This window comes from Bufo bufo, chromosome 8 (genome assembly GCF_905171765.1).
Source record: "Bufo bufo chromosome 8, aBufBuf1.1, whole genome shotgun sequence".
NCBI classification, from domain to species: domain Eukaryota; kingdom Metazoa; phylum Chordata; class Amphibia; order Anura; family Bufonidae; genus Bufo; species Bufo bufo.
The window spans coordinates 100,100,443-100,128,290 of NC_053396.1; the positions used below are offsets into that span (position 1 = coordinate 100,100,443).

Consider the following 27,848-nt stretch of genomic DNA (forward strand, 5'->3'; position numbering starts at 1 on the left):
ATAAAAAAATATCCAAATCGTTGATGATGCCCAGGAGCACCATCAAATCTATCATAACCAAATGGAAAAAACATGGCACAACAGCAAACCTGCCAAGAGACAGCCACCGACCAAAACTCACGGACCAGGCAAGGGGGGCATTAATCAGAGAGGAAGCACAGAGACCTAAGGTAACCCTGGAGGAGCTGCAGAGTTCTACAGCAGAGACTGGACAACAGTAAGGTGTACGCTCCATAGAGTTGGGCTTTGAGTGGCCAGAAGAAAGCCATTACTTTCAGCAAAAAACAAAAAGGCACGTTGTGAGTTTGCAAAAAGGCGTGTGGAAGACTCCTAAATTATATGGAGGAAGGTGCTCTGGTCTAATGAGACTAAAATTGAACTTTTTGGCCATCAAAGAAAATGCTATGTCTGGCGCAAACCCAACACATCACATCATTGGTGGTGGTGGCAGCATCATGCGGGGGGGGTGAGACTGGGAAACTGGTCAGAGTTGAGGGAAAGATAGATGGTGCTAAATACAGGGATATTCTTGAGCAAAACCTGTACCAGTCTGTGCGTGATTTGAGGCTGGGACGGAGGTTCATCTTCCAGCAGGACAATGACCCTAAACACACTGCTAAAGCAACACTTGGGTGGTTTAAGGGGAAACATGTAAATGTGTTGGAATAGCCTAGTCAAAGCCCAGATCTCAATCCAATAGAAAATCTGTGGTCAGACTTAGATTGCTGTTCACAAGCGCAAACTGTCCAACTTGAAGGAGCTGGAGCAGTTTTGCAAGGAGGAATGGCAAAAATCCCAGTGGTAAGATGTGGCAACTGCTCATAGAGACTTATCCAAAGAGACTTGGAGCTGTGATTGCAGCAAAAGGTGGCTCTACAAAGTATTGACTTTAGGGGGGTGAATAGTTATGCACATGGACTTTTTCTGTTATTTTGTCCAATTTTTTTTGTTTGCTTCACAATAAGAAAAAAAAAATATCAAAGTTGTGGGCATGTTCTATAAATTAAATGAGGCAAATCCTCAAACAATCCCTGTTAATTTCAGGATGTGAGGCACCAAAATACGAAAAAAAGTCAAGGGGGATGAATACTTTTGCAAGGCACTGTATCTACAACATGAGGTCACTTTAAGCTCCCTGTCGGCTCTTGCCCATATGTTACACTGTATGGGGGCGGCCACAAGGAGACGTTGTACTGTATGGGGCGGCCACAAGGAGACATTGTACTGTATGGGGGCGGCCACAAGGAGACGTTGTACTGTATGGGGGCGGCCACAAGGAGACGTTGTACTGTATGGGGGCGGCCACAAGGAGACGTTGTACTGTATGGGGGCGGCCACAAGGAGACGTTGTACTGTATGGGGCGGCCACAAGGAGACGTTGTACTGTATGGGGCGGCCACAAGGAGACGTTATACTGTATGGGGGCAGCCACAAGGAGACGTTATACTGTATGGGGGGCAGCCACAAGGAGACGTTGTACTGTATGGGGCGGCCACAAGGAGACGTTATACTGTATGGGGCGGCCACAAGGAGACGACGTACTGTATGGGGCGGCCACAAGGAGACGTTGTACTGTATGGGGCGGCCACAAGGAGACGTTAATTGTTATACAGGGAATGCAGAATTATTAGGCAAGTTGTATTTTTGAGGATTAATTTTATTATTGAACAACAACCATGTTCTCAATGAACCCAAAAAACTCATTAATATCAAAGCTGAATATTTTTGGAAGTAGTTATTAGTTTGTTTTTAGTTTTAGCTATTTTAGGGGGATATCTGTGTGTGCAGGTGACTATTACTGTGCATAATTATTAGGCAACTTAACAAAAAACAAATATATACCCATTTCAATTATTTATTTTTACCAGTGAAACCAATATAACATCTCAACATTCACAAATATACATTTCTGACATTCAAAAACAAAACAAAAACAAATCAGTGACCAATATAGCCACCTTTCTTTGCAAGGACACTCAAAAGCCTGCCATCCATGGATTCTGTCAGTGTTTTGATCTGTTCACCATCAAAATTGCGTGCAGCAGCAACCACAGCCTCCCAGACACTGTTCAGAGAGGTGTACTGTTTTTCCCTCCTTGTAAATCTCACATTTGATGATGGACCACAGGTTCTCAATGGGGTTCAGATCAGGTGAACAAGGAGGCCATGTCATTAGATTTTCTTCTTTTATACCCTTTCTTGCCAGCCACGCTGTGGAGTACTTGGACGCGTGCGATGGAGCATTGTCCTGCATGAAAATCATGTTTTTCTTGAAGGATGCAGACTTCTTCCTGTACCACTGCTTGAAGAAGGTGTCTTCCAGAAACTGGCAGTAGGACTGGGAGTTGAGCTTGACTCCATCCTCAACCCAAAAAGGCCCCACAAGCTCATCTTTGATGATACCAGCCCAAACCAGTATTCCACCTCCACCTTGCTGGCGTCTGAGTCGGACTGGAGCTCTCTGCCCTTTACCAATCCAGCCACGGGCCCATCCATCTGGCCCATCAAGACTCACTCTCATTTTATCAGTCCATAAAACCTTAGAAAAATCAGTCTTGAGATATTTCTTGGCCCAGTCTTGACGTTTCAGCTTGTGTGTCTTGTTCAGTGGTGGTCGTCTTTCAGCCTTTCTTACCTTGGCCATGTCTCTGAGTATTGCACACCTTGTGCTTTTGGGCACTCCAGTGATGTTGCAGCTCTGAAATATGGCCAAACTGGTGGCAAGTGGCATCTTGGCAGCTGCACGCTTGACTTTTCTCAGTTCATGGGCAGTTATTTTGCACCTTGGTTTTTCCACACGCTTCTTGCGACCCTGTTGACTATTTTGAATGAAACGCTTGATTGTTCGATGATCACGCTTCAGAAGCTTTGCAATTTTAAGAGTGCTGCATCCCTCTGCAAGATATCTCACCATTTTTGACTTTTCTGAGCCTGTCAAGTCCTTCTTTTGACCCATTTTGCCAAAGGAAAGGAAGTTGTCTAATAATTATGCACACCTAATATAGGGTGTTGATGTCATTAGACCACACCCCTTCTCATTACAGAGATGCACATCACCTAATATGCTTAATTGGTAGTAGGCTTTCGAGCCTATACAGCTTGGAGTAAGACAACATGCATAAAGAGGATGATGTGGTCAAAATACTCATTTGCCTAATAATTCTGCACGCAGTGTACTTTTATATGTCATTTTTCACCATTTCGGGTATCTGTAACTAGTCAATTGACTTCTAGTAACAACAAAAACATTACAGGGTTAATTCAGCCCCCCCAGCCTCTGATCAGCCCCCCAGCCTTTCCCTCTTATCAGCCCCCTCCCCCCTAATATTAATCATTGTTGGCAGTGGCCACAGGGTCCCCCTCCTCCCCGCCCATCATTGTTGACAGTGGGCAGTGCCCTCCCTTAGCCCCCCCACCCCCTTTCCAGTATTAATCATTGGTGGCAGTGGCCACAGGGTCCCCCTCCCATCATTGGTGGCAGTGGGCAGTTAATTGCGCAGATCACAGCGTCCTCTCATAGGTCGGGTGCCGGGAATGCGAGTCACAGAATTCCTTCCCCCACGCCGAACTGCTAAGAGCGCCGCAGCAAGCGGCCAGCAGGTATCGGCAGTGGTATCGGGGACATTTGCACGAGTACAAGTACTCTGCAAATGTCCAGTATCGGTTCATGCTGGGGCGGGCGGCCGCAGATTTAGAAGCAGTCAGCGCACATGACCGCTTCTATGACGTCACGAAATACAGCGGTAATTAGGAAACAGCCATATCGCCGTTTTTTTAATACCGCGGTATATCGTGATACCGGTATATCGCCCAACCCTATTTGACACACTGGTGATTGTATGGTAGGTTGATAGAACGGACCAGTGATGAATAATGCCTTGGTTGGATACTAAGCCATTAGGTAGTTAGCATAAGTAAAATCTGGTGTTAAATGTTAACTGACATTGAGCCTGAATATCTAAAATGTGAACTAGTAGAACATTTTGTTTCATAGGTGAAGGAAAATGGTTTAGAAACATTGATTACTACCGATTAGATGGTTCAACCAGTGCTCAAACACGGAAGAAATGGGCTGAGGAGTTTAATGATGTGACCAATGTGAGGTAAGATGTTCTTGAGAATAAGGCACTTTGTTCCATTAAGCTCAGCTGTTTGATATAAACCTATCTTTTATCTTGTCAGGGGGCGTCTGTTCCTGATTTCTACAAAGGCCGGATCCCTTGGTATAAATCTTGTGGCTGCTAATCGCGTCATCATCTTTGATGCTTCATGGAATCCATCATATGATGTCCAGAGTATCTTCAGGGTATATCGATTTGGGCAGACGAAAGCCGTCTTTGTGTACAGGTTTTTGGCACAGGTTTGTTTAAGATTTTAATATTGTTACATCGTATTACACTTAGCTGCTAAACATGCTTTTGGTTTAGCTCGTGGTCTCTGAAAAACGAAACACTAACCCTAAAGGGCGCCTGTAAACTGGTAGCTTTATAACCTTACTAAAATGCTGGGTCACTTACTTGAATTTACCCAGCCCTTTTGCTATAATCTATATTGAACAGTTCTAGCACTGGAGCCGTTCAATACACAGCACGCCCCTGTGAGTCCTGCCAGGTGGAGAGCCGGGACATCATGAATACGAGGACTCTCTGGCATGTGAATTGTACTGAACAGCTTCACTACTGCTAGATTTTGGCAAAATGGCTTGTCAGTTCAAGTAAGTGGCCCAGCGTTTTAAAAAGGGGATGTGTCTCCAGTTTATGCTGTCTTCAGTTAGGGCACCATAAAATATTCTGTTTAATTCTCTTCAAAGGGAACCTGAACATTGAACATGCTGTCTGATCTGCAGCATTTTATAGAGCAGGGAGAGCGGAGTACATTGATATTTGGGGAAAATAATTTTGTATAACTTTTTCCTGGCTTAGGAGTCCAGTGGGTGGTCCTATTGAGTTTGCATACAAAGATAGCTGCCAGTCACTGACACCCACCCGCTGGACTCCTGAGCATTATATTGTATCTTATCCCACAAAACGATATATTAATCTGTTCGGCTCTGCCTGCTGTATAACATGCCTGCAGCTCAGAGACCATGTTCAATATGAGAGAAAACAGGCATACTCCTGAAAATACAAAGGGGGTCATTTATTAAGACCAGCGTTTTAGGCGCCGGTTTATTTAAAGGGGTTGTCTCTTTTCAGCAATTGGCATTTATCATGTAGAGAAAGTTAATACAAGGCACTTACTAATGTATTGTTATTATCCATATTGCTTCCTTTGCTGGCTGGATTCATTTTTCCATCACATTATATACTGCTTGTTTCCATGGTTACAGACCACTCTGCAATCAATCAGTGGTGGTCGTGCTTGCACAATATAGGAAAAGGCACCAGCCTATGTGCACTCCCATGGTCCCTGCCATCAGAGAGGCTGACGCTTATGCCTTTAGTGTGTAAGCACGACCACCAATGATGGATTGCAGGGTGGTCTGTAACCATGGAAACAAGCACTGTATAAGGTGATGGAAAAATAAATCCAGCGAGCAAAGGAAGCAATATGGATAATAACAATACATTAGTAAGTGCCTTGTAATAACTTTCTTTACAAGATTAATTCCGTTTAGCTGGCGGTAGATCCGCCGAAGCCGTTAGCGGCAGAGCTTGTTGAAAACTCATTTGCATCCCTTTCGTCCCAGAATTCCAGAGGAGCACGTATGGCCTATAAGTCTCCTCATGCCATTTAAGGCGATTCAAGGAGATCTAGTGAGAGACCAATTGTTGTTCGTTAGATGTTATTTACAGGTGAAACTAGAAAAATTTGAATATTGTGCAAAGTTTATTTATTTCAGTAATGCAACTTAAAGGGCTTCTGTCACCCCCCAAAACTCATTTTTCATTTTTGGGCATATTAAAATCCTTATTGGACGACTATTCCCTATATAGGGCTCTTACCTTGTTCTGTGGCTTTGTTTCATTAAAAATCGAGATTTTAAAATATGCAAATGACTTGTCTACCAGCAAGTAGGACGTCTACTTGCTGGTAGCTGCCGCATCCTCCTTTTAAAAAAAACGCCCCTCCTCCAGTTGATTGACCGGGCCAGCGATCGCTCTCCTCCTCCGGCTGGCCCTGTCAGCATTTCAAATCCCGCGCCTGCGCCTTACGTGTCTTCATTCGGCGCAGGCGCTCTGAGAGAAGGACGCTCGCTTCCTCAGCACTCCCTCAGTGCGCCTGCGCCGATGACGTCTTCTCTTTCGGGCTTAGAGGTGACGTCATCGGCGCAGGCGCACTGAGGGAGTGCTGAGGAAGCGAGCGTCCTTCTCTCAGAGCGCCTGCGCCGAATGAAGACACGTAAGGCGCAGGTGCGGGATTTGAAATGCTGACAGTGCCAGCCGGAGGAGGAGAGCGCTCGCTGGCCCTGTCAATCAACTGGAGGAGGGGGCGTTTTTTTAAAAGGAGGATGCGGCGGCTACCAGCAAGTAGACGTCCTACTTGCTGGTAGTGAAGTCATTTGCATATTTTAAAAGCTCTATTTTTAATTAAACGAAGCCACAGAACAAGGTAAGAGCCCTATATAGGGAATAGTCGTCCAATAAGGATTTTAATATGCCCAAAAATGAGTTTTGGGGGGTGACAGAAGCCCTTTAAAAGGTGAAACTAACATATGAGAGAGACCCATTACATGCAAAGCGAGATATTTCAAGCCTTTATTTGGTATAATTTGGATGATTATGGCTTACAGCTTATGAAACCCCAAAGTCACAATTTTGAGGTACCCTTTGCTCAGGGGGTACGGATTAATTAGCCGACTAGAGTGTGACACTTTGAGCCTAGAATATTGAACTTTTTCACAATATTCTAATTTTAAGTTGCATTAATGCAATTCCTTTTAATTAGCATTACTGAAATAAATGGACTTTTGCACGATATTCTAATTTTTCGAGTTTCACTTGTAGTATATTAGAGAAAAGCATCATAACTAGTATAACTGCTGTCCACATAGAACACATTCTGACACGTTGTACCTTATAGATGCTCTTATAACAGAATTACCTGTTATGTTTTCAGGGTACCATGGAAGAGAAAATCTATGATCGACAGGTCACCAAGCAGTCCCTGTCCTTTAGGGTAATTGACCAGCAGCAGATAGAACGTCACTTTACTATGAATGAGCTCACAGAGCTTTACACCTTTGAGCCAGACCTAATAGATGACCCAGAAAATTCTGAAAAGAAGAAAAAGAGAGAAATCCCAAAGCTGCCAAAGGTGAGAGGATAAGTCTTTAATGGACTAATGCCAAGATAACTTACGTTATACAGTAGTCATTCTACTAGATAGTTCTGTGTCTGTGAAAACTGTTCTTCAGCCTTATGCTTCAAGGACTTCTCCTATCAGTGGTTGTTTACAGTGAAATTCTTTAGGACTTGAGAAAGTTAAAGCTTTAGGCCTCATGCACACGACAGTGAATAATGGCCGTGTGACGGCTGTCTAAGTAACGGCCGTCACACGGCCATTTTTAGCACTAGTGAAGGTCTATGGGGCTATTCACTTGGCCGTTCTTTTAACGGCAAGTGAATAGCGTCTGTCCAAAAATAGGACATGTCCTATTTTTAGCCGTTCTCACGGCCGGACGGACCCCATTGAAATCAATGGGACCGTTTTTATAGGCCGATTGACAGGAGTGCACCCGTCTAACGGCTGTTAAAAACGGGTACCCAGGCCATTAGGATAGATGAATTACATACAAGTCTATGAGGCGTTGTGAAGACAGCGGCCGCGTCGCACAGGATAATCGCGCGGTTCGGCTTCATTCGAGCTGCTGCTTCCCTGGTTATACTAGATGGTGGAGTAGGGGTTAAAAAAATAACTCGCCTCATCCACTTGCTCGAGGTGCGGCAGTCTCTTCTCTCTCTTCATTGAGCAGGACCTGCCAAAGGACCTCCGATCTGCATGGTGACGTAACCACGTGGGAGCGCGCAGTGACGTCATTGTGCACCTTCGGCTGGTCTCGTTCTGTGAGGAGAGAAGAGACTGCTGCAGCGCGAGCAAGTGGATAAGGTGAGGTTTTCCTTGGGTTTTTTTGGGCTGCGGGACACTATGGGGGCATTATAAAGCTTGGGCCCTAAAAAAAATACACACTATGGGGGACATTATTTAAGATGGGGCCTTACATTGGGGGCATTATTAAAGCTAGGGGTGGTTAAAAATAGTTCTATGCACCGTGGGGGACATTTATTTAGCTGGGGGCCTACATGGGGGCATTATAAAAAAAATGGGGCATTAAAAAAATAAATCTACACTATGGGGGACATTATTTAAAATGGGGGCCTACATTGGGGTCATTATTAAACCTGGGAGCAGTGAAAGAAAAAAAAAATCCTACAGTATGGGGGAAATTATTTTTGCTGGGAGCCTAGCATCCTGTGGGTGTTCTCAGAAGGGTGGGTCTAGAAATAACTGCCAATCGAATTCATCCATTTTTCATGTCCGTTTTTAACGGACATGAAAAACTGATGCAAAACGGACACACTGCCAGAAAATGGATGCACACACTGATGCAAAATGGCCATGAAAAAACTGAGTGTGTCCATTTTTTACTGAAGTTTTTTTTCATTGTCGTGTGCATGTAGCCTTAGGCTCTGTGTTTTGGGCATGGGACTCATGGGGTAAGGTAGATTTAGCCAGACGCAAGTTGCAAAGAATGAGCTATGATTATGAGATCTGCTGTCTTCCAGATGCCATATGACTAGTGTGCAGTGGAGGACATATTAGGGTGAAAAGTGGATAATGTCTTAGTCTCTTGGTGTGCGAGTATAAATTAGTCGTTTATTGGAAATTGGCAATGTTTTATTTATGTCCTGTTGTGTGATGTGCTTGGGGCCTGTTTTCATGGGTATAGGTGTAGTAGGCTTTCATACTGATGATCATTGTCTGTCAACTGTTAGTAGTTTTGTGCCATCCCATCCCACACTTGCTATTTGCTTCTCTATCCAGTTCATCTATAATTGATCCACAATTCTCTAGTTCTGTGGTGTGAAAAGGAGCCTTGATTTCCAACTTAAAGGGGTTGTGCAGGGGTTTTGTATTCATGACCTATCCTTAGGAGGCCCTATCATCTGTTTGAAGAGGTGTTGTTGCTCTAGGCGAGCGCTGCTTCCTCTTCATTACACTACGCAGCGTCTCCCTTGCTGCGGTGGAGTAGTGTAGTTACAAGTACTCACTTTGCTCAAGTGAATGGAGCAAGTACTTGTAATTACACTCTCTTCCAATACCACATGTAATGAAGAGGAAGTAGCACTCGCATGGCGCCTCCTCTTCTAACAGCTGATCGGGGAGGTGCCAGGTGCCGGACCCCCACCGATCAGATATTGATGTCCTGTCATGAGAATAGGTCATCATTGTAAAAGCCCTGGACAACCCCTTTAAGGAGAACTCAACTTTATAGTTTAAATATACATAAATGGTTACCATTAATCCTCAGTTCAGATTTTTCTGGTTCTTGCATGGAGTTTGCAGTTATTCCTCTCTCAATAGACTGTCGTGAGTGAACAGCTTGGCTCAAATTATGGAACTGTCACGTATTTGTGTGATAAGAATACAGTGTTCCATCTGAATGGAAATGGCACTAATGGCCCTTTACACGGGTCGACAGTTGGGGCAATTATTGGGAATCAATGTTCCTAGGAACAATTGTTCCCAATAATTTCCTTGCATGAACCTGCTGCCGATCATCCAATGAGCAAACAATTGTTCATCGGGGGATTGCATCTTTCCTGTGGCACATTAGATTGCCAACATCTCATTGCCCTGTACCATCAATAATTCTGTATTTGTCCCCATACAGTGGAGGTGGTTGCTGTTTGCTAAGGCAGTTCTTTACCTCCACTGATGAGCAGACAGTTATCAGGAAGGAACTGTCCCTTCCAGATAATTGCCTGGTCAGACGGCTTGTGTAAATACACCTGTAGTCTGACATTGCAATGTCTTCCCATTCTGCAACATGCTTACTTATACAGTACTACTACTTTTACATGACAAGTTAGGAAACTGATTACAATCTCTGCTGTAATGTTCTTCTGAGCTCCGTCTTGTGTATATTGGCATCACTGGGCTGTCCACCTAAAAGCAATGATGTCATTCAACTAGTTGGCATGTTCCCAGTGTACAGGGATGGGCAGGTATGTTGTGACCTTTGTAGCTCTTTCACCCTTTATTCAGAGGAGAACATATTGCAGAGTGTTTTTGGCATACTTTAGGTAAATTTGATTGGAACAGCATGAGTGAGACTCCTTCAGACGTGATTTTTAGGGACTTCTGCATCAAAACAAATATCAGGAACTTTCATGTGTGTCCAGCGAAAAAAAAAGAATCTGAAAACCTGCAAAAAAGCAGCCTGCTGCAAGAGTAGTGCGGGCTACTAGACGTCTGCTGAGCATATTCCAAGAGTAATTCTTTCCTTTTCACTTCAGAGGTTCTTTGAAAGGTAACCCGCTACCCTGTGCTATTACCCTCCTCCCTTTCCTTCAAGCACACACTTATCCAGCATAGATCTTTCCCACAGACAAAGAATTCCAGAAAACCTAGTGTGAACTGAAGCTTGACTTGCATATTAGATGACTTGCACAGAGGAATAATGGCCTTAACCTCAGAATGGAAACATGTCCCTTTTCAAGGAGAGATTGATGGGATGCCTTACCTTGGAGATCATATTTAGGCTTGTAGGATAAGGTTTAGCCAAGTAAACAATAGGCTTTTTTAACCTCTTAGTTGGCAGTGTTGCTGAACTCTTCCTCCAGTTCCTGAGATATGTATGAATCCGTTTGGGTACAGACCACCAACAATGACCTTGCAGCTTTTCACTGTTTTAGGGGCAACTTGATGTTGAGCGCAGCCCTGTTTGAACAGACCCCCTCTGCATTCCTCATGGCTCAGCTTTCAACACTGGGGTTGCCTGCCCAAAATAATCGTTGAACTCTTTGTAATACATGGTTATCTTTTTATAGAGATCTGATATCTGTGTACGCTATTACCTTGCTTCTTGAACATGGCTACATGCCAGAAGGAGCGCAGGCAGCAACGGATTTCTTGTTTTCTCTACACGATAGTCTTTGTGGACATGTATGCAAAAATGCCATCACCTAGGGATCATGTTGACTGCTGAGTCCAGATGCTACATATGGGCATTATTTTTCATATTTTCTATGCATGTGTTGTGAGAACCCTACCGGTACCACCCATCATAAAGTTGGCGTTTATGGCGTTAAGACTGTTCACTGACTGTGAATATTGGCAAGTTGATAGTGACTAGTATTGAATGTGTGTATAAGATGTGGTGACATGAGCACAGTGTGGCCTCACTGCACTTGTAAATATGATTTGATGCAGAAGTAAGCAAGTTTTATGAAGAACCAGAATTTATCATGCAACAAAACTTTGAAAGTTTTTTTTTTTTTTTTGTACCTTTTTTAGATTTTAGCTGGGTGATGAAAGGTATAATTTTCCCTTACCTGCAGGTTTCGTTGTGACAAGTGTTAGGTTTTCTAGCTTTCATCATATAATGTCTCTTACTCCCATCCTCTCCTTTGATATTTTGTTTGTTTTCTTTTATTTCATGTTTTGCACCTGGAGTTTGTTTTTTTATATACTTTTAAGCATTTGGTATAGCTCGTATACAGTGCTCCATTTTGTGGTAACTTAGAGCCTGAGGTTATGCATTTTTAGCCAGTATATTGCTAAAAAGAATGTACCATACCTTATGTCACACACTAATGTAAGTATCCTAGCAATTATAACTAGAGCTTACCATGACTAACACCCTATAGAGACAATTTTCAGATTAAAAAGATTGCAATTGCTGAAAGGGAAAGAATTTATATTTGCATTGAAGGTATCATATGCCCTACAGTAATGGCTGGCTCTATCCTCATTGATTTTGACCACGATTCTCTACCAGAGACTATCCAATAGTCGGTGAGGGTCTGTCAACCTGCACCCCTTTCATCAGCCATTATTTCAGCCTTCTGTGCCTGAACTAGCACTGGTTCACGTCAGTAGGAGCTGAGCTGCAGTAACCCAGCATGGCCACAATAATGTGAACGTTGCTGTACTTCCTGCTTCATTCAAGAGTTAGTTCTGGCATCGGAGATTGCCGGAAGCAGCTAATCATGGTGGTATGCCAGATGTCAGACCTTCACCGATTGGATCTATCCTGAGGAAATGCCTGACTGAGACCACCTTGGCGCGGGTAGGAGGGCACAGATGTGTTTTTATCAAAATATATTGGCTGAGAGTCTCAGATTTTATCATATCAGAGTGAGGGCTTAGGGTACTTTCACACTAGCGTTATTCTTTTCCGGCATCGAGTTCCGTCCTAGGGGCTTAAAACCGGAAAAGAACTGATCAGTTTTATCAGTTTTTTTCATCATCAGGATGTCTTCAGTTCAGTCTTTTTGCCTTTTCAGGACAGAGATAATACTGCAGCAAATTCCGGAACACTTGCCTGGCATTTTTTCCTATTTACTTGTATTAATGCCGAATCCAGCCCAGAGTGTTCCGGCAAAACGGATCTGGCAAAAAACGTGAAAAAAATAAATGCCGAATACATTTTTCCAGGTGACACCAGAGAGACTGATTCGGCATTTCAATGCATTTGTCATACGGTTCAGGATCCTGATCCGTCTGACAAATGCCATCAGTTTGCATACGTTTTGATGGATCCGGCAGGCAGTTCCGGCGACTGAACTGCCTGCTGGAATCCTCTGCCGCAAGTGTGAAAGTACCCTTAGTCCATATATAATGTTTGCATCTATTGTGTTTAGTGCATTATTTTCTGTGATTTTATATATTTTTTTCTTATAAATGTTGCCATGTACATCCACATATTTAGTTATATCGTGCAGGATGTTTTGTATTTTATTTTTTTTTCAGTGATTTTTAATTTTTATCCTGAGGAAAATTCTTTAAGGTGTACCTTCAGCCAAAAGTGAAATTGTCCCAGTGTTCTTGTATTTAATTTTTTCTGGAAATGTTTGTTTTGTTCAAATGCTGCTTTGATATACAAACTTCTGCTACCTCCCATTTACAACAGTGTGTGGAAGGTACTGGAAGGGCTGTAGTGCAGCCATTGAGCAGCTCTACTCAAATACAGTTAAGAAAAATCTGATCTGAGCCAGGTTTTTGTGTCTGTTATCGTGTCACACGTATACTGGGGTTCACTTATTATTTCAACGGAGAGTCTTCTTTTAATGCATCCCATAAGACAGGACAGAATGGGAATAACAAGTGATTTAACAAGGCAAATAATTCCCTTTTAAAAATGAGTGAACCCTTCAAATTGGCACAGGAGCAACAGTCTGTTTGGGCCATTGCCTGGCCTTGGGTCCCTGTGAATGATGATGGTTGTCCTCAGTATTCAGTAGAAGTGTTAGTGATAATGTACCCATACAGTACTATTAGCAGGATCACCCCCTGCATTTAGAAACACAGTTGGTAAGACTGAAAAGAGACGCAGGTCCTTCAAATCCAACTTATATTGCGATTGTGTTGATCTATTATGTCAATCGCCACCATGAGGCAATTATGTCTTCCAGTTCCAGGCTTGAAAAAGAACAACTTGGGCAGTGTGCGAAGGGCTTGCATTTTTTAATGCATGGTTCCTCTTCTTCTGAGTTTTTTTTTTTTTTTTAACCCCTTCCTAAAGTGGCGATTTTTCCCTTTTTTGTTTTTGTTTTTTTGCTCCCTTCCTTGCAGAGCCAAAATTATTTTTTTCCGTTCACATAGCCGTATGAGGCACTATTTAATATTGCGTAGAATGTAGCGGGGAGCTGTAAAAAAAAATCCAAATGGGGAAGAATTGGAAAAAAAACACTTCCGCCACAATTTTATGGGTTTTGTTTTTACGGCATTCATTATGTGGTAAAACGGACTTGTACTCTTTATTCTCCAGGTCAGTACAATTACGGAGATACCACATATGTTTAGTTTTTATTGTGTTTTAATGCTGGAAAAAAAATTACCGTACTTTTTTTTTTTTTTTTTTCATCACCATATTCTAACGCCCATAACTTGTTTATACTTGAGGGCTAATTTTTGCAGGATAATCTGTAGTTTTTGTTAATACCAATTTGGGGTAGTGTGGCTTTTTGATCACTTATTACATTTTTTGGGAGGTAAAGTGATGGAAAAATGGTGAATTTGCTTTTTTAGTACAGGCGTTTTTGCACACGACAATGCCCATAATGTTTTTTTTGTTTGTTTTATTATATTTTTTAAAACTTTTTTTTACTTTTTATTAGCTTTTTTAGGTCCCCAAGCGGACCACAACATGCAATCATTAGATTGCAATTTGTAAAGAATAATGGAATTTTCTCCATTATCCTATACAGAAATAGCTATATTACAATACAGTGCTACCACCTACTGGGTTGAATTGTAATAACTAGATTTTTGTACTTGCCGTAAAATCTGTTTCTCTCCCGTTTATTGGGGGACACAGGCTTGACAGTGGGTATAGCTGCTGAAACTAAGCACAAAAGTGTCAGCTCCTCCCTCCAGCTATACCCTTCCTACAGGGACTAAGCTAAAACAGTTTTTGATTTTCCTCTTTCCTTTTGCACAATGTACATACCCAGAATCATGCAGGCCACAACGAGGCCCGTAAACCAGAGAGAATGGGTGGGAGCTGTGTCCCTCAATGAACGGACCAGAAACGAAGAATCCCTCCAGCCAATCAGAGAACCGCTGTCTGCAAAACTCTACGCCCCAGAGAAGAGTCAGAAAATGCAAGGGTGTGTACTCTGTAAAATTTGGAAAAGGTGTGCAAAGACGACCAGGTCACCACCCTGCACACCTGAAGCCCCGAAGCCCCATGATGTACTGCCCAAGAGGCCCCTCTGGAATGACTAATAGAGAATCCGTCCATCAGAAAGAGGACATCTGAGACCGATAGATGTAATCGGCCCGAACCAAATCCAGAGTGTGGAGCGACTGCTCACGAGGATGAGACGGGGCAGGACAAAAGGAAGGGAGAATGATCTCTTCATTGAGATGTAATGCTGACACGACCTTCGGAGGGAAGGACTGTACAGGGCGGAGGATTACCTTGTCCTGATGGAGGATAAGGATAGGACGACCGACAGGAAAGAGCCGCTAGTTCAGACAACCTACGGATGAAAGTGGCTACCACCAAAAAGGCCACCTTGTAGGACAGGAAGTGAAGGGACACCTGCTGCAAAGGCTCAAACGGAGAGGACTGGAGAGCGCTGCGCACCAGATTAAGATCCCAAGGATTCAGAGGTCGGTAAGGAGGCGCAGCGTGCGCCACCCCCTGCAGAAAGGTTCGAACCGCAGAAAGTGAAGCCAAATTACACTGAAAAAGAATGAAAAGGGCCGAAACTTGAGGGAACTGAGAGCCAGCCCCAAGTCCATGCCAGACTGCAGGAAAGACGAGATTCGCAGCAATGAGAACCGAATAGGAGACAACTGGTGGCGTTCGCACCAACTAAAGTAGGACTTCCAGGTCTAGTGATAGATCCGCGTGGAGGACTGCTTCCTAGCCCGAATCATGGTCTCGACAACAGCATCCGTGATACCCCGAGCCCTTAGTACGGCGGCTTCAACAGCCATGCTGTTAAATGTAGTGACCCTAAATTTGGGTGGGAGATGGGTCTCTGCGACAAGAGGTCCTCCCGAAGGGGAAAACTTCAGGGTTTGTCGGCTAGGAGGGAGACTAGGGACGCGTTCCATACTTTGCGTAGCCAATCCGGGGCCACGAGAGTGACTGGCAGAGCTTCGGACCTGATTTCCCAGAGAAGACGCAGAAGAGGAGGGAACACGTAAGGGGAACATAAACTGCGTCCACGGGATCACAAGGGTGTCCGACGCCCGAGCCAGAGGATCCTTGGACCTCGCGACGAAGTTCTCTACCTTGCGGGAGGCCATGAGATCCACCTCCGGCCAACCCCATCGCTCGCAGATCGCAAGAAAGACCTGTGGATGTAGAGCCCATTCGCCGGGATCGAGTCTCTCTTGGCTGAGAAAGTCAGTGATGCAGTTGTTGACGCCAGGGATATAAACTGCCGACAGAGCTGTAACATGGCTCTCCGCCCAGGAGACGATGAGCGGTGCTTCAGACATGGCTGCGGGGCTCTGGGTGCCACCCGGCTGATTTTAGATACGCAACTGCTGTGGAGTTGTCGGATTGAACCTGAACTGGACACCCCCGGAGACATTCCGTCCAATGAACCAGAGAGACGAATCGCCCGCAATTCTAGAATATTGATTGGAAGGGAGCGTTCCTCACGGGACCAGGTGCCCTGGGCCGAGAGATTGTCCAGAACTCCCCACCAGCCCCGGAAACTGGCATCTAGAAGGAGCAGCCCGATGTCTGCATCGGAGACATCAAGGTCTCGGCGCGTCTGGGCAGGGAGAAGGATGAGTCTATCAGGGAAACGGTCCCAAATGGTCAGAATGTGCAGCTGAAGAGCCCTGGTATGGAACTGAGCGTAGGGCACTGCTTCGAAGGAAGAAACCATGTAGCCCAGAGCCCTCATGCACTGGCGAATGGGAAGAGGCTGAGGCTGCAACAAGGAAAGGATCTGACGATGGAGAGTGGAGAGTTTGTCCGGGGGCAAGAATATCTTGGCCCGATCGGCGTCGAACAGCATGCCCAAAAACATCAGCTGTCGAGATGGGTAAAGACATAACTTTGAAAGGTTCAGAACCCACCCGAAGCGTTCCAGGGTGTCCCAGACGGTGCGTAGGCTGTCCGCCGTTGTCCGGAATGACGGTCCCTTGATCAGGATATCGTCCAAGTACGGAATCGCCACTATCCCCCTGGCATGAAGCAGAGCCATGACTGAGGCCAGAAGCTTGGTAAAGACCCTGGGAGCTTTGGCAAGACAGAATGGGAGGGCCACAAACTGGTAATGAAAAGGTCCCACTGCAAACCGAAGATATTTCTGGTGACTGACGCAGATGGGAACATGGAGGTCCATGGATGCAATGACCGATCGCAGGGACTCTATCTGGAAATGGCGGAGCCGAAGGAAGCAGTTGAGGGCTTTGAGGTCTAGGCTGGGACGGACCGTACCCTCCTATTTGGGGACCACAAAGATATTGGCGTAGAATCCGCAAAAACGGTCTTGAAGTGGATCTGAAACAATCACTTCCTGACGCAGAAGGGTGAGAATAATCTGAAAAAAAGAAAGAAATGGGCAGTGGAGGGAGAGGTCTGGGGGGGACGAGTGAAAAAAACGCGGCGGAGGTGGGGATCGGAACTCCAGTTTGTAACCCTCTGAAATGACTTCTAGTACCCAGACATCTAAGATGTGAGCTAGCCAGACATGCTGGAACAGATGAAGACTAACTCCCACTCAACTGGGGGTCACCAGAGACCACACGTTATGCAGAGGAGGACTTAAAGGTATAGGGCTTGGAGGGCGAGGCTTGAAAGAGGGCGAGGCTTGAAAGATGGCTTGCCCTTCTGCTCTGGGGCAGATTTGACGGCTGGCCGCTTCGTGCTGGGGGAACTCCGAAAGGGCCCAAAAAGAGGTCTGCGCTTTTTAGACCTGTTGAAGCGCATCCTACTCTGTGGTAAATGGGTGCTTTTACCCCTTGTAGCATCAGATATAATCTCATCCAGACGCTTGCCGTAAAGCCTGTCACCTGCAAAGGGGAAGGACATCAAGGCCCGTTTAGAAGCATTATCCGCTGCCCAGCAAGATAGCCACAGGGTACGGCAAATAGCCACCAAAAGGGCTGAAGAGCCAGCCAAAATCCTGGCCGCATCCAGAGAGGCCTCACAGAGGTAAGAGCTGGCGTGGGAAAGTTGCACTGCAATATCCAAATGTTCCTCCGAGGAGTCCCCTGAGGCGAGGCCCTGAAATAGCTTGCTTGCCCACTAGGTCATAGCCTTGCTGACCCATGTAGAGGCGAAAACCGGGCGTAGGGCAGTGCCAACTGCTTCCAAAGCAGATTTGGCAAAAGATTCTAATTTCTTATTCCTGGGGTCCGAGAAGGAAGCCCCATCTGCCATAGGCAAGGTGGTATTCTTAGCCAGGCGGGATACCAGATGGTCAACAACAGGAGAGGAGGACCACTTCTTTGTCAAATCCTCTGGAAAGGGATATAAGACGTCTAAGCGTTTCGGCAAAACGTCTGTCCGGGAAGTTCCATACCTTGGAAAGGGAGGAATCAAACTCCGGGTGGTTGGGGAAAACTTTTGGCGAGCGACTGGATCGCCTGAAGGAAAAATTAGAACCAGCAGATGAGGGCGTAGGGTCCTCAACCTGTAAGGTTTCTATAACTGCTGCAATGAGATTGTCTACTATAGTGGACAGTTTGGAAGACTGGTCCTCCGGTGAGACAAAGTCAGCGTCTGACAACTTATCCTCAGAACACTCCTCTTGTAATGAGGACGTGTCGGAGCGAGACTCCCTGGGAGGCGGTGGGGAGATGGGGGACGCAGACGCCCTTCGAGGAGAGGGTGGTCTGGCCCGTTTTGCAGGACCGCTGCGATGGGGAGTAGCAGAGGGGTCTCCAGAGTCTGACTTGTCAGAGGGTGGCCGCGCGGCCAAACGCCCCAGCATTTCAACAATGGCCCTGTTGGACTGGGAAAAGTCATGCACCATCTTTGACGGAGAGCGCACCCACTTCAGCTCTACCAGGGCTGGTGACTGGGACAGCGTCAGAGCCACATGGCAGTGGAGCAGAGGGGATCCAACTGATTGGATGGGAATTTTGAGCGACAAGAAGCACATGCAAAATGGCGCACGGAAGTGAGCGCCGGCTTTGGGGGCTGGGATATGGGTTCGGACATAGTGAGTACCGAAAGGTAGGAGGGCTAAAGTTTAGGGGCGACCCTTCACCCCTTGCCCCCACAGAAGAGCTGCCATTCAGCTGTTAACCCTTTCCCCGCCTGGGGGGACAAGGCTTCCTGGGGGTCATCCACAGCAAGTAACCTGAGAAGGGGGAAAGATGGGTTGAAGCCCGGAATACATACCCGTCTGGCGTGTTCTGCTCCCCTGGTTCCAGCCGGGTCACCACCTTGGGGAGCGCTGCTACACCAGAAACAGAGGGGACTTGTCGTGGGCGGCCATGGTGACCTGAAGGCTGGCGGGATGCAGAGGCTTTAGAAACCTCTGGTCCTCCTTGTCTTCTGGAGGCCGGGAAGGAGCAGCGGGCTTGGGGGCCCCCTGGTCTCTCGTGTGGAAGTGCAGGCAGCTAGGACTACCTGTAATCCCGCTAGAAGAAAAGGAAAAAATCAGCAGACCTGCAAAGCAGGGAGGTCTGAATCCTACGGACACTAAGCTAAAACTGTTTTAGCTTAGTCCCTGTAGGAAGGGTATAGCTGGAGGGAGGATCTCGCACTTTTGCTCTTAGTGTTGCCTCCTAGTGGCAGCAGCTATACCCACGGTCAAGCCTGTGTCCCCCAATGATACGGATGAGAAATACAAGTAATAAGCCTGGAAGCCTAGTACAAGCTCAGATCCATTACTTACAAGGGATGCCTTTCCCCAATCTTCACCCGGGGAAGGCATTCTTTCCCGAGAAGCGTGCGTTTCATGATTTCCGGTCTCTCAGATGCTGTGGTCACATCAGACATTGGCTGTATGAAACGGCAGGCTTCTGGTAGCTGTGGCGCTTGCTCCGCGGATGTTGGGATGTGGTTAACTTTTATTGTATGTATTAGAACTTTTCACAGGCTGAGGCTAGGTTCACATCATTTAATGTATATGTTCAACGGACACCTTAGGCAGATTCCATACATTGGCTTCTGTCACTATAGGATTCGATTAAAAAAAAAAATATATATATATATATATATATTTTTTTTTATATATATAGTTCGCAGCACTCCTTGAAAAATAAAATGTGCTCTTTTATTCACACATCAAGTGACAACGTTTCGGTTCTCTCACAGAACCTTTCTCAAGTCAGGTCTAAGTTGCATATATATATTAGGGATGTCCCGATACCATTTTTTTAAGACTGAGTACGAGTACCAATACTTTTATTTAAGTACTCACCGATACCAATTACCGATACTAATTTTAACAATAAAATACACACACATGTATTTTCTGACCACTGACCAACCAAAAGGCCCAAAAACAGAACTATAACATTACAAAGAGACGTTATACTGTATGGGGCAGCCACAAGGAGATGTTATACTGTATGGGGGCAGCCACAAGGAGACGTTATACTGTATGGGGCAGCCACAAGGAGACGTTATACTGTATGGGGCAGCCACAAGGAGACGTTATACTGAATGGGGGCAGCCACAAGGAGACGTTACACTGTATGGAGGGCAGCCACAAGGAGACGTTATACTGTATGGGGCAGCCACAAGGAGACGTTATACTGTATGGGGCAGCCACAAGGAGACGTTACACTGTATGGGGGCAGCCACAAGGAGACGTTACACTGTATGGGGGCAGCCACAAGGAGACGTTATACTGTATGGGGGGCAGCCACAAGGAGACGTTATACTGTATGGGGGCAGCCACAAGGAGACGTTACACTGTATGGGGGCAGCCACAAGGAGACGTTATACTGTATGGGGGGCAGCCACAAGGAGACGTTATACTGTATGGGGGCAGCCACAAGGAGACATTATACTGTATGGGGCAGCCACAAGGAGACGTTATACTGTATGGGGGGCAGCCACAAGGAGACGTTATACTGTATGGGGCAGCCACAAGGAGACGTTATACTGTATGGGGCAGCCACAAGGAGACGTTATACTGTATGGGGCAGCCACAAGGAGAGGTTATACTGTATGGGGCAACCACAAGGAGACATTACACTGTATGGGGGCCACAAGGAGACGTTATACTGTATGGGGGCAGCCACAAGGAGATGTTATACTGTATGGGGGCAGCCACAAGGAGACGTTATACTGTATGGGGCAGCCACAAGGAGACGTTATACTGTATGGGGCAGCCACAAGGAGACGTTATACTGTATGGGGCAGCCACAAGGAGACGTTATACTGTATGGGGCAGCCACAAGGAGACGTTATACTGTATGGGGGGCAGCCACAAGGAGACGTTATACTGTATGGGGCAGCCACAAGGAGACGTTACACTGTATGGGGGCAGCCACAAGGAGACGTTACACTGTATGGGGGCAGCCACAAGAGACGTTATACTGTATGGGGGGCAGCCACAAGGAGACGTTATACTGTATGGGGGCAGCCACAAGGAGACGTTACACTGTATGGGGGCAGCCACAAGGAGACGTTATACTGTATGGGGGGCAGCCACAAGGAGACGTTATACTGTATGGGGGGCAGCCACAAGGAGACGTTATACTGTATGGGGGGCAGCCACAAGGAGACGTTATACTGTATGGGGCAGCCACAAGGAGACGTTATACTGTATGGGGGCAGCCACATGGAGACGTTATACTGTATGGGGGCAGCCACAAGGAGACATTATACTGTATGGGGGCAGCCACAAGGAGACGTTATACTGTATGGGGGGCAGCCACAAGGAGACGTTATACTGTTTGGGGGCAGCCACAAGGAGACGTTATACTGTATGAGGGCAGCCACAAGGAGACGTTATACTGTATGGGGCAGCCACAAGGAGATGCTATACTGTATGGGGGCGGCCACAAGGAGACGTTACACTGTATGGGGGCAGCCACAAGGAGACGTTATAGTGTATGGGACGGCCACAAGGAGACGTTACACTGTATGGGGGCAGCCACAAGGAAACGCTACTGTAAGGAGTCAGGACAACAATTTTTGAAGCCCCCCCTCCTCAGTATAATAGTCTTGCAGGCAGGAAGGGAAGGACCAGGGCCATAGAAGACAGACACTATCACTTTTAGAGGGACTCGCTCCGGGCAAACACAGCTCTGCTGCAGTGAATGCAGTGGAGCAGACTGATGTAATTACAATGTATAGTTATTGCAGGGACTCAGAGAATCGTCTGAGAGTTTATTAGTTAAAACGAATCGAATGAGTCAGAGACTGTCACCCCAGACTTCCTGCTCTGCTACATGCACCCTGTACACACACAGCTCCACTACATTCTATGCTAATAATGCCCCCCCCCCCCCCCCCCTTCCCTTCCCCCGCACGGACTTACAGGGAGCCGCAAAGCAGGAAGCCTGGTGGGGACTCGGTGACACGGTCTGTGACTCATTGGATTCTTTTAACTAATAAACTGTCAGACGATTCTCTGAGTCCCTGTGCTGTGAGTCAGTGCTGGTTGCCTCTGATTGGTTGGAGGGCGGGGAGGGGCGGGCCTAACTTCCACTCTAGGCTCCAATTACACTGCCTGCTGCTGCCTGTGAAGCTGTTAGCTGTGGGAGATGCAGGGGCCGGGGACGGACACATAGAAGCGGCGCACAGGTATCGGCAGTGGTATCGGGGACCTTTGCACGAGTACATGTACTCGTGCAAATGCCCGGTATCGATACCGATACTGGTATCTGTATCGGGACATCCCTAATAAATATATATATATATATATATATATATATATATATATATATATATATATAATGTATGTATAAAAAAGTTGATGAGCAGCACACAAATCCAAAGCGGTGCAATTCCTTGAAACAGACCACGGACCTGGTCCTATTAGATATGTGTCAAAAAAGGCCAAGGCAGCACTCAAGTATCTGTGAAAAAAGGGTATTTTAATCACCCATGTGGTAACAGCAATGTTTCAGCTCACTCCATGGAGCCTTTGTCAAGCCATAATACATAGTGCAAAATCAAGTGCTTATATAGCATACATAATTAGCAAAGTGATTACATGATTATACATCAATTTTTACAAAAAAAATATTAAAAACAATATATATCAAGTGTGCATAATTATATCTCGCTAAAAACAGACAATATGTCATAAAGTGCTATGTGCCAAAAATTCTATCCATAAATTCATCTGGTTACAGTGCATGACATCATTAATCAATATTACAAATCAGTTGTACGTGATCGTGCTGATTAAAAACAAATAGTTCATTTTAGGCTACTTTCACACTAGCGTTGTTTAAATCCGGCGTTCAATTCCGACACCGGAACTGCCCGCCGGATCCGGAAAAACGTGTGAAAACGGATTACATTTGAATCCTGATCAGGATTTTGATCACAATGAAAAAATACATTGGAAAAAACAGATCCGCCATTTATGGACTTTAACTTTTTTTTCACTTTTTTCGGGTTTAACATGCAAAAGCCGGATCCAGTTTGACTGAACACACGGCGCCGGCGTTAATGCAAGTCAATGGGGAAAAGACCGTATCCGGCGTTCAGTCAAAGTGTTCAGGATTTTTGGCCGGAGGTAAAAATACAACATGCTACGGTTTTCTGAAAAGCCTGATCAGTCAAAAAGACTGAACTGAAGACATCCTGATGCATCCTGAAGGACGGACTCTCCATTCAGAATGCATTAGGATAAAACTGATCAGTTCTTTTCCGGATTTGAGCCCCTAGGACGGAACTCAGCGCCGGAAAAGAAAAACGCTAGTGTGAAAGTACCCTAATAGAGAATTCTCACATGTAGCTATTTATAAAAAAAAATAAAAAATTCTGAACGCTGCAGGATGGAAAAGCCTAGTGTACTGCTCTTTTGCTTCATTTTGCCCCCCAACGTAGACGTAAAGTTAAACTTAGAGCAAAGACGTGATGTGAATCCACCCTTAGCATTAGTGAAGAAACTGCTGTCCCTGACCACAGCAACTATTTGAAGTTGAATAGTTGCCATTCAGGAAACAAAGGGGTTAAAGATAGGAGTGCTAAACCTGGCTGTCTTCCCTAGTGCTGGCAGATTACATGACAGGTTTTATAATTGTAAATTGGCAGCTTATCGCCAATCCCAGAAATGTCATAAAAATGCAGCTTTGAAATATTAGCTTTATATGTTGTTTTTTTTTTTTTTTTTCCTAAAGGTTATTCCCGCCAAGACAGTGTTGTGTAATGCAGATCAGAGAGGCTGATAGCGTTCCCCCAGTTTTTAATTTGGGTTTGTACTTAGTAAGCAGCATGATGTTGTTTTCCTGAGCTCTCTGGACAGGAAGCCAAAGCAGCTGCAGTCCTCTCTCTACATATGGGGTTATCTCCTAAGTTGACACCAAGCAAAAGGTACGCATTATGGAACTATGCGGTTTTGCTCTAGCAAAGATGTTCTTTTTATGCAAAAAAATAAAAACTTGAGCAATATGCGGTCCTTTTACCTGGTATGAACTATGGTGTAAGATTTACAGTCCAGGATTTTACTGCATGAGTAAGCATTGAATGTATGAATTGGTCTGTGGCATTCAGCGAGGCCATAAGGTGATCAGTCGGGCTTTTGGTTCTAATCCAGTAGAATGTTACAGCGGCCACAATGTACTGACAGCAAGTTGGCAAGATCTGGGCCTATTGTAACAAGCTTGTCCTGCGTGATACGTGCATTGTTCTGGGCTGGGACACTGGATATGATATGACTCCAGAAGTAGTTAGAAAGTATTTGGTATTTTGTGTTGCCAAGTGTTTGTTTTTTTATGGGTAGTCCAAAAACCACTGGGACATCAATAACCTTTCCTTTTTGTTGGCAGATGCAGAAAAATATATTATTAGTCCATGTAGATCAGGCATAGGCTTTAGGATTGAGGGTGATTCATAATTCATGACATAGTCAGATTTCGATTACAGGAAAGTAATCGGCATTCCTTCCATGAAGTTTCCACAAATGTTCTGGCAGTCGCTGACCATTTGTTCTTACCTTGGTCTGAAGGTCCCCTTTTTTTTCCAATGATAACTGTTCAGAGTGTATAGAACGCAGAGCAGACAGTGCCGAGTGTTGGCTGGGGTCTCTGCTCTTTCCTTTATCCATCAGACCCCTGTTTTATGTTGTGAACCGGATGTCACTGCCGCTTAGGCTAGGATCACATCTGCACCATAATTTTCTGGTTTTCTGTTCTGGTCTAAGAACAACAAAAGAATGACTGACACCAGTGCGGCCCTATGTACAACATTGACTGAAAGGAGGCTTTTGGGTTTCAATTATTGTGTCTGTCGTTTTGCTGGACAAGACAGCACAGCATGCTGCGTGGTGATTTGACCACTGGAAACCTCAACAATCCTGAGAATGAGGGGTCCTGGAGTCTTTTTTTGGAATGAAGTACAAGTGTGTGTCAGTCCACTGCTTCATTAATTTCTATCGGACAGAAGAGGATGCAGCAGTGGTCCATCAAGCCCCTACTGTTCCTTTCAGAGAGGGGATGGGAATTCCTAATTCTCAAGTTCACTGGGGGTCCTATTGGTCAGACATCCCCTCTCTCCACAAAAAAAAAAAAAAAAGTGGCCAGATGAATACCTTCTGAATACTTTGTGACATGACCCCTTAAAGGGTAACTGTCATGTTTTCATCAAAAAAATCTATTTTGGTATATGTTACTGCTGCAGCAGCATTATGCATAAAGCAATATTTAGTTTCTTTACATACCACTGTTTTCCTTGAGTTTTTCCCTTAGTTACGGCTGTTTAAACATTTACAATATGAGGACCTTCTCAAGATGGCTCCTCTGCCAGTTCTCTGAGGCCAAAACTGCTTTACCTCACTTCCCATTCACACTTGCTGTAGCCAGCAGCTCTCTGCCAGCTAATCAGATTGGATTACTGAGAGACACGCCTCCTCACTCTGAAGCCTAATGCAGGCGTGCCGTGTGAAGGACCGCCCCTCTGTATTCTGTTTACATTAAGTTAGGAGACAGACCAGACCTAGTAACGGTCTTTTAAGGGAGCAGTGGAAAGGGACAGAGGACATTAATGAAAGCTGTTATTATAAGGTAATTACAGATGTTTTGCCAATCATTGACAGACTAACTCAGGTATACATGCCTAGCTCTAATAAACTAACAAATAAAAAAAAAAATGACAGTTATACTTTAACAATTGTGGCGCTAACTATAATTCTATATATATGTAATGTACTCTTATGATCTAAAATACAAGTAGTTCTTTATTGCTGGGGTCCCAACCAGATAATTATTGGCATGAGACACAAGCTTACAAGCGTTATCTCTTATTCTCAGGACACCGTTCTTGCAGAATTGTTGCAGATCAGGAAGGAACAGATTGTGACTTACCATGAGCATGATTCTCTTCTGGACCACAAAGAGGAAGAGGCTTTAACTGAGGAGGAGAGGAAGGCAGCTTGGGACGAGTATGAAGCTGAGAAGAAGGTATGTCTTAATGCTGGAGTTCTTGATTAGAGAGCCTCAGGGAACTGTAATTGATTAGACATGTAGAACTGTTTGTTCGCACTCTTCTGTTGACAAATTTGGGATTTCCAAGGTACGGTTGCATGGATTGTATTGTAGGAAACCTTCCAGAAGTGTTAATTTAGCACACACTGGCCCACATTTATTAATAGAGATGTATTTTGCGCCGGTGAAATTGGACAGGGTAGTTTGTGAGAATTGTGCCATCTGGTACATTTGGAAATCTTTGGAGTTTCATTGTTTGCTATGAGTGTATGTTCATATCTGGCAGTGGGGTTTTATTTTTACGGTGTTCACCATAATTATTTTTATTTTTTTTACTAAATTACAAGGTGTCCAGGTGTAGTAATAATTTTATTTGTATCCCGTACATTAAAGCCAAAGCCTTTTCTTTTCTTTCTTTTTTTTTTTTTATAGGGTTTGACCAGTCGTTTCAACGTGGCAGCTGCAACTGGGATTAATTACTCTCAAATTAATTTTGGTGCTACTCAGTCGCCTTATATGCCCCTGAATTTAGGAGCATTGTCTTCACTGACTAATCCACAACTGGAGGTAAGTAACCTAACCCAAATGGGTCACATGTGTTTCAATTGATAGTTTTAAAATGTACATTGATCTGTTTAGAAATCTACCTCGAAGCCTTAATGTCCTTTTACACAGGACGAATATTGGGATTGAACGTTGGTACAAACATTAATTTCCAATAATCGTGTCACCAATGAAACACTCGTTCATCAGATGACAGCATCATTGATGCGGCTACCTATCACCTTTTATGAGCAACAGATCTCCTGTCCAAAAAAAATGATTCTCTCTGGGGACGAGAATCATAGTAGCCATCAGTTGTCACCATGAAGAGTTGATGATTGCTTCACGTAAATGCTGCTCTTTCCTCATCTGAATATCAAACAATTATTGTGAACAAACTGTTCATTCCCGATAACTATCTACTTAACCAGCCTGTGTAAATGGGCTATTGGGCCAATTTACATGGCTTGATACTCAGAGCATTGACTGCTTGTTTAGCTGTATTTACATGCAGCAGTCATCTACTTCTTATAGGGACGAATGATCACTACTGCCACAGGTTCATTGTTTGTCAGCAGTACATCGCTGTTTGCGTAGCGATTTGCTGCAGAAAAAGGTGCTGCATATCTCCTGATGAACAAGGAAATCCTTTTTCATTGGTTGGATTTATCATTTATGCTGACACCAAAATCATCCTTTCTGGGCGGCAGCAGTAGCAATCCCTCTTTTCCCACAGTGTGAAATGCATGTAAATGCAGCTCTCGTCTCCTCTGATGATCAGGCAATTATTGGGAAGGTATGGTTCCTTTACATTAATTGCTAGCTCAGTCAGCGCATGTAAATGCGCCATTAGCTGAATGAGACCCTGAAAGCCCATTTAAAAATGTATGTGTTAAGCCTTCCTTTACACAACTCACTTTCACCCCATGATCTAGTTGTCATTTAGCTTTTTCTTTCCTAAAGGATCTTATTAACCAAGGCCGTGAAAAAGTGGTAGAGGCTACGAATAGTATAGCATCTGCAAGGATCCAACCTCTGGATGACATTATTGCTACAGTGGTAAGTGATATTGCGGTATTGTGTTTTTCTCGTCGTTA

The 27,848-nt window shown here is 44.9% G+C and overlaps 1 protein-coding gene across 2 annotated transcripts in view; it reads left to right on the forward strand.

Annotated features, from left to right (window-relative positions):
- The window catches only part of ATRX (ATRX chromatin remodeler), a 255,917-nt gene that overhangs the window by 221,912 nt on the left and 6,157 nt on the right, over positions 1-27,848 (forward strand). For both annotated transcript variants that reach the window (XM_040405241.1, XM_040405242.1), the window contains exons 28-33: positions 3,995-4,103; positions 4,183-4,360; positions 7,060-7,257; positions 26,035-26,184; positions 26,641-26,775; positions 27,715-27,810. In XM_040405241.1, coding sequence (XP_040261175.1) covers positions 3,995-4,103; positions 4,183-4,360; positions 7,060-7,257; positions 26,035-26,184; positions 26,641-26,775; positions 27,715-27,810 — 866 coding nt within the window. The remainder of the gene's footprint in view (positions 1-3,994; positions 4,104-4,182; positions 4,361-7,059; positions 7,258-26,034; positions 26,185-26,640; positions 26,776-27,714; positions 27,811-27,848) is intronic.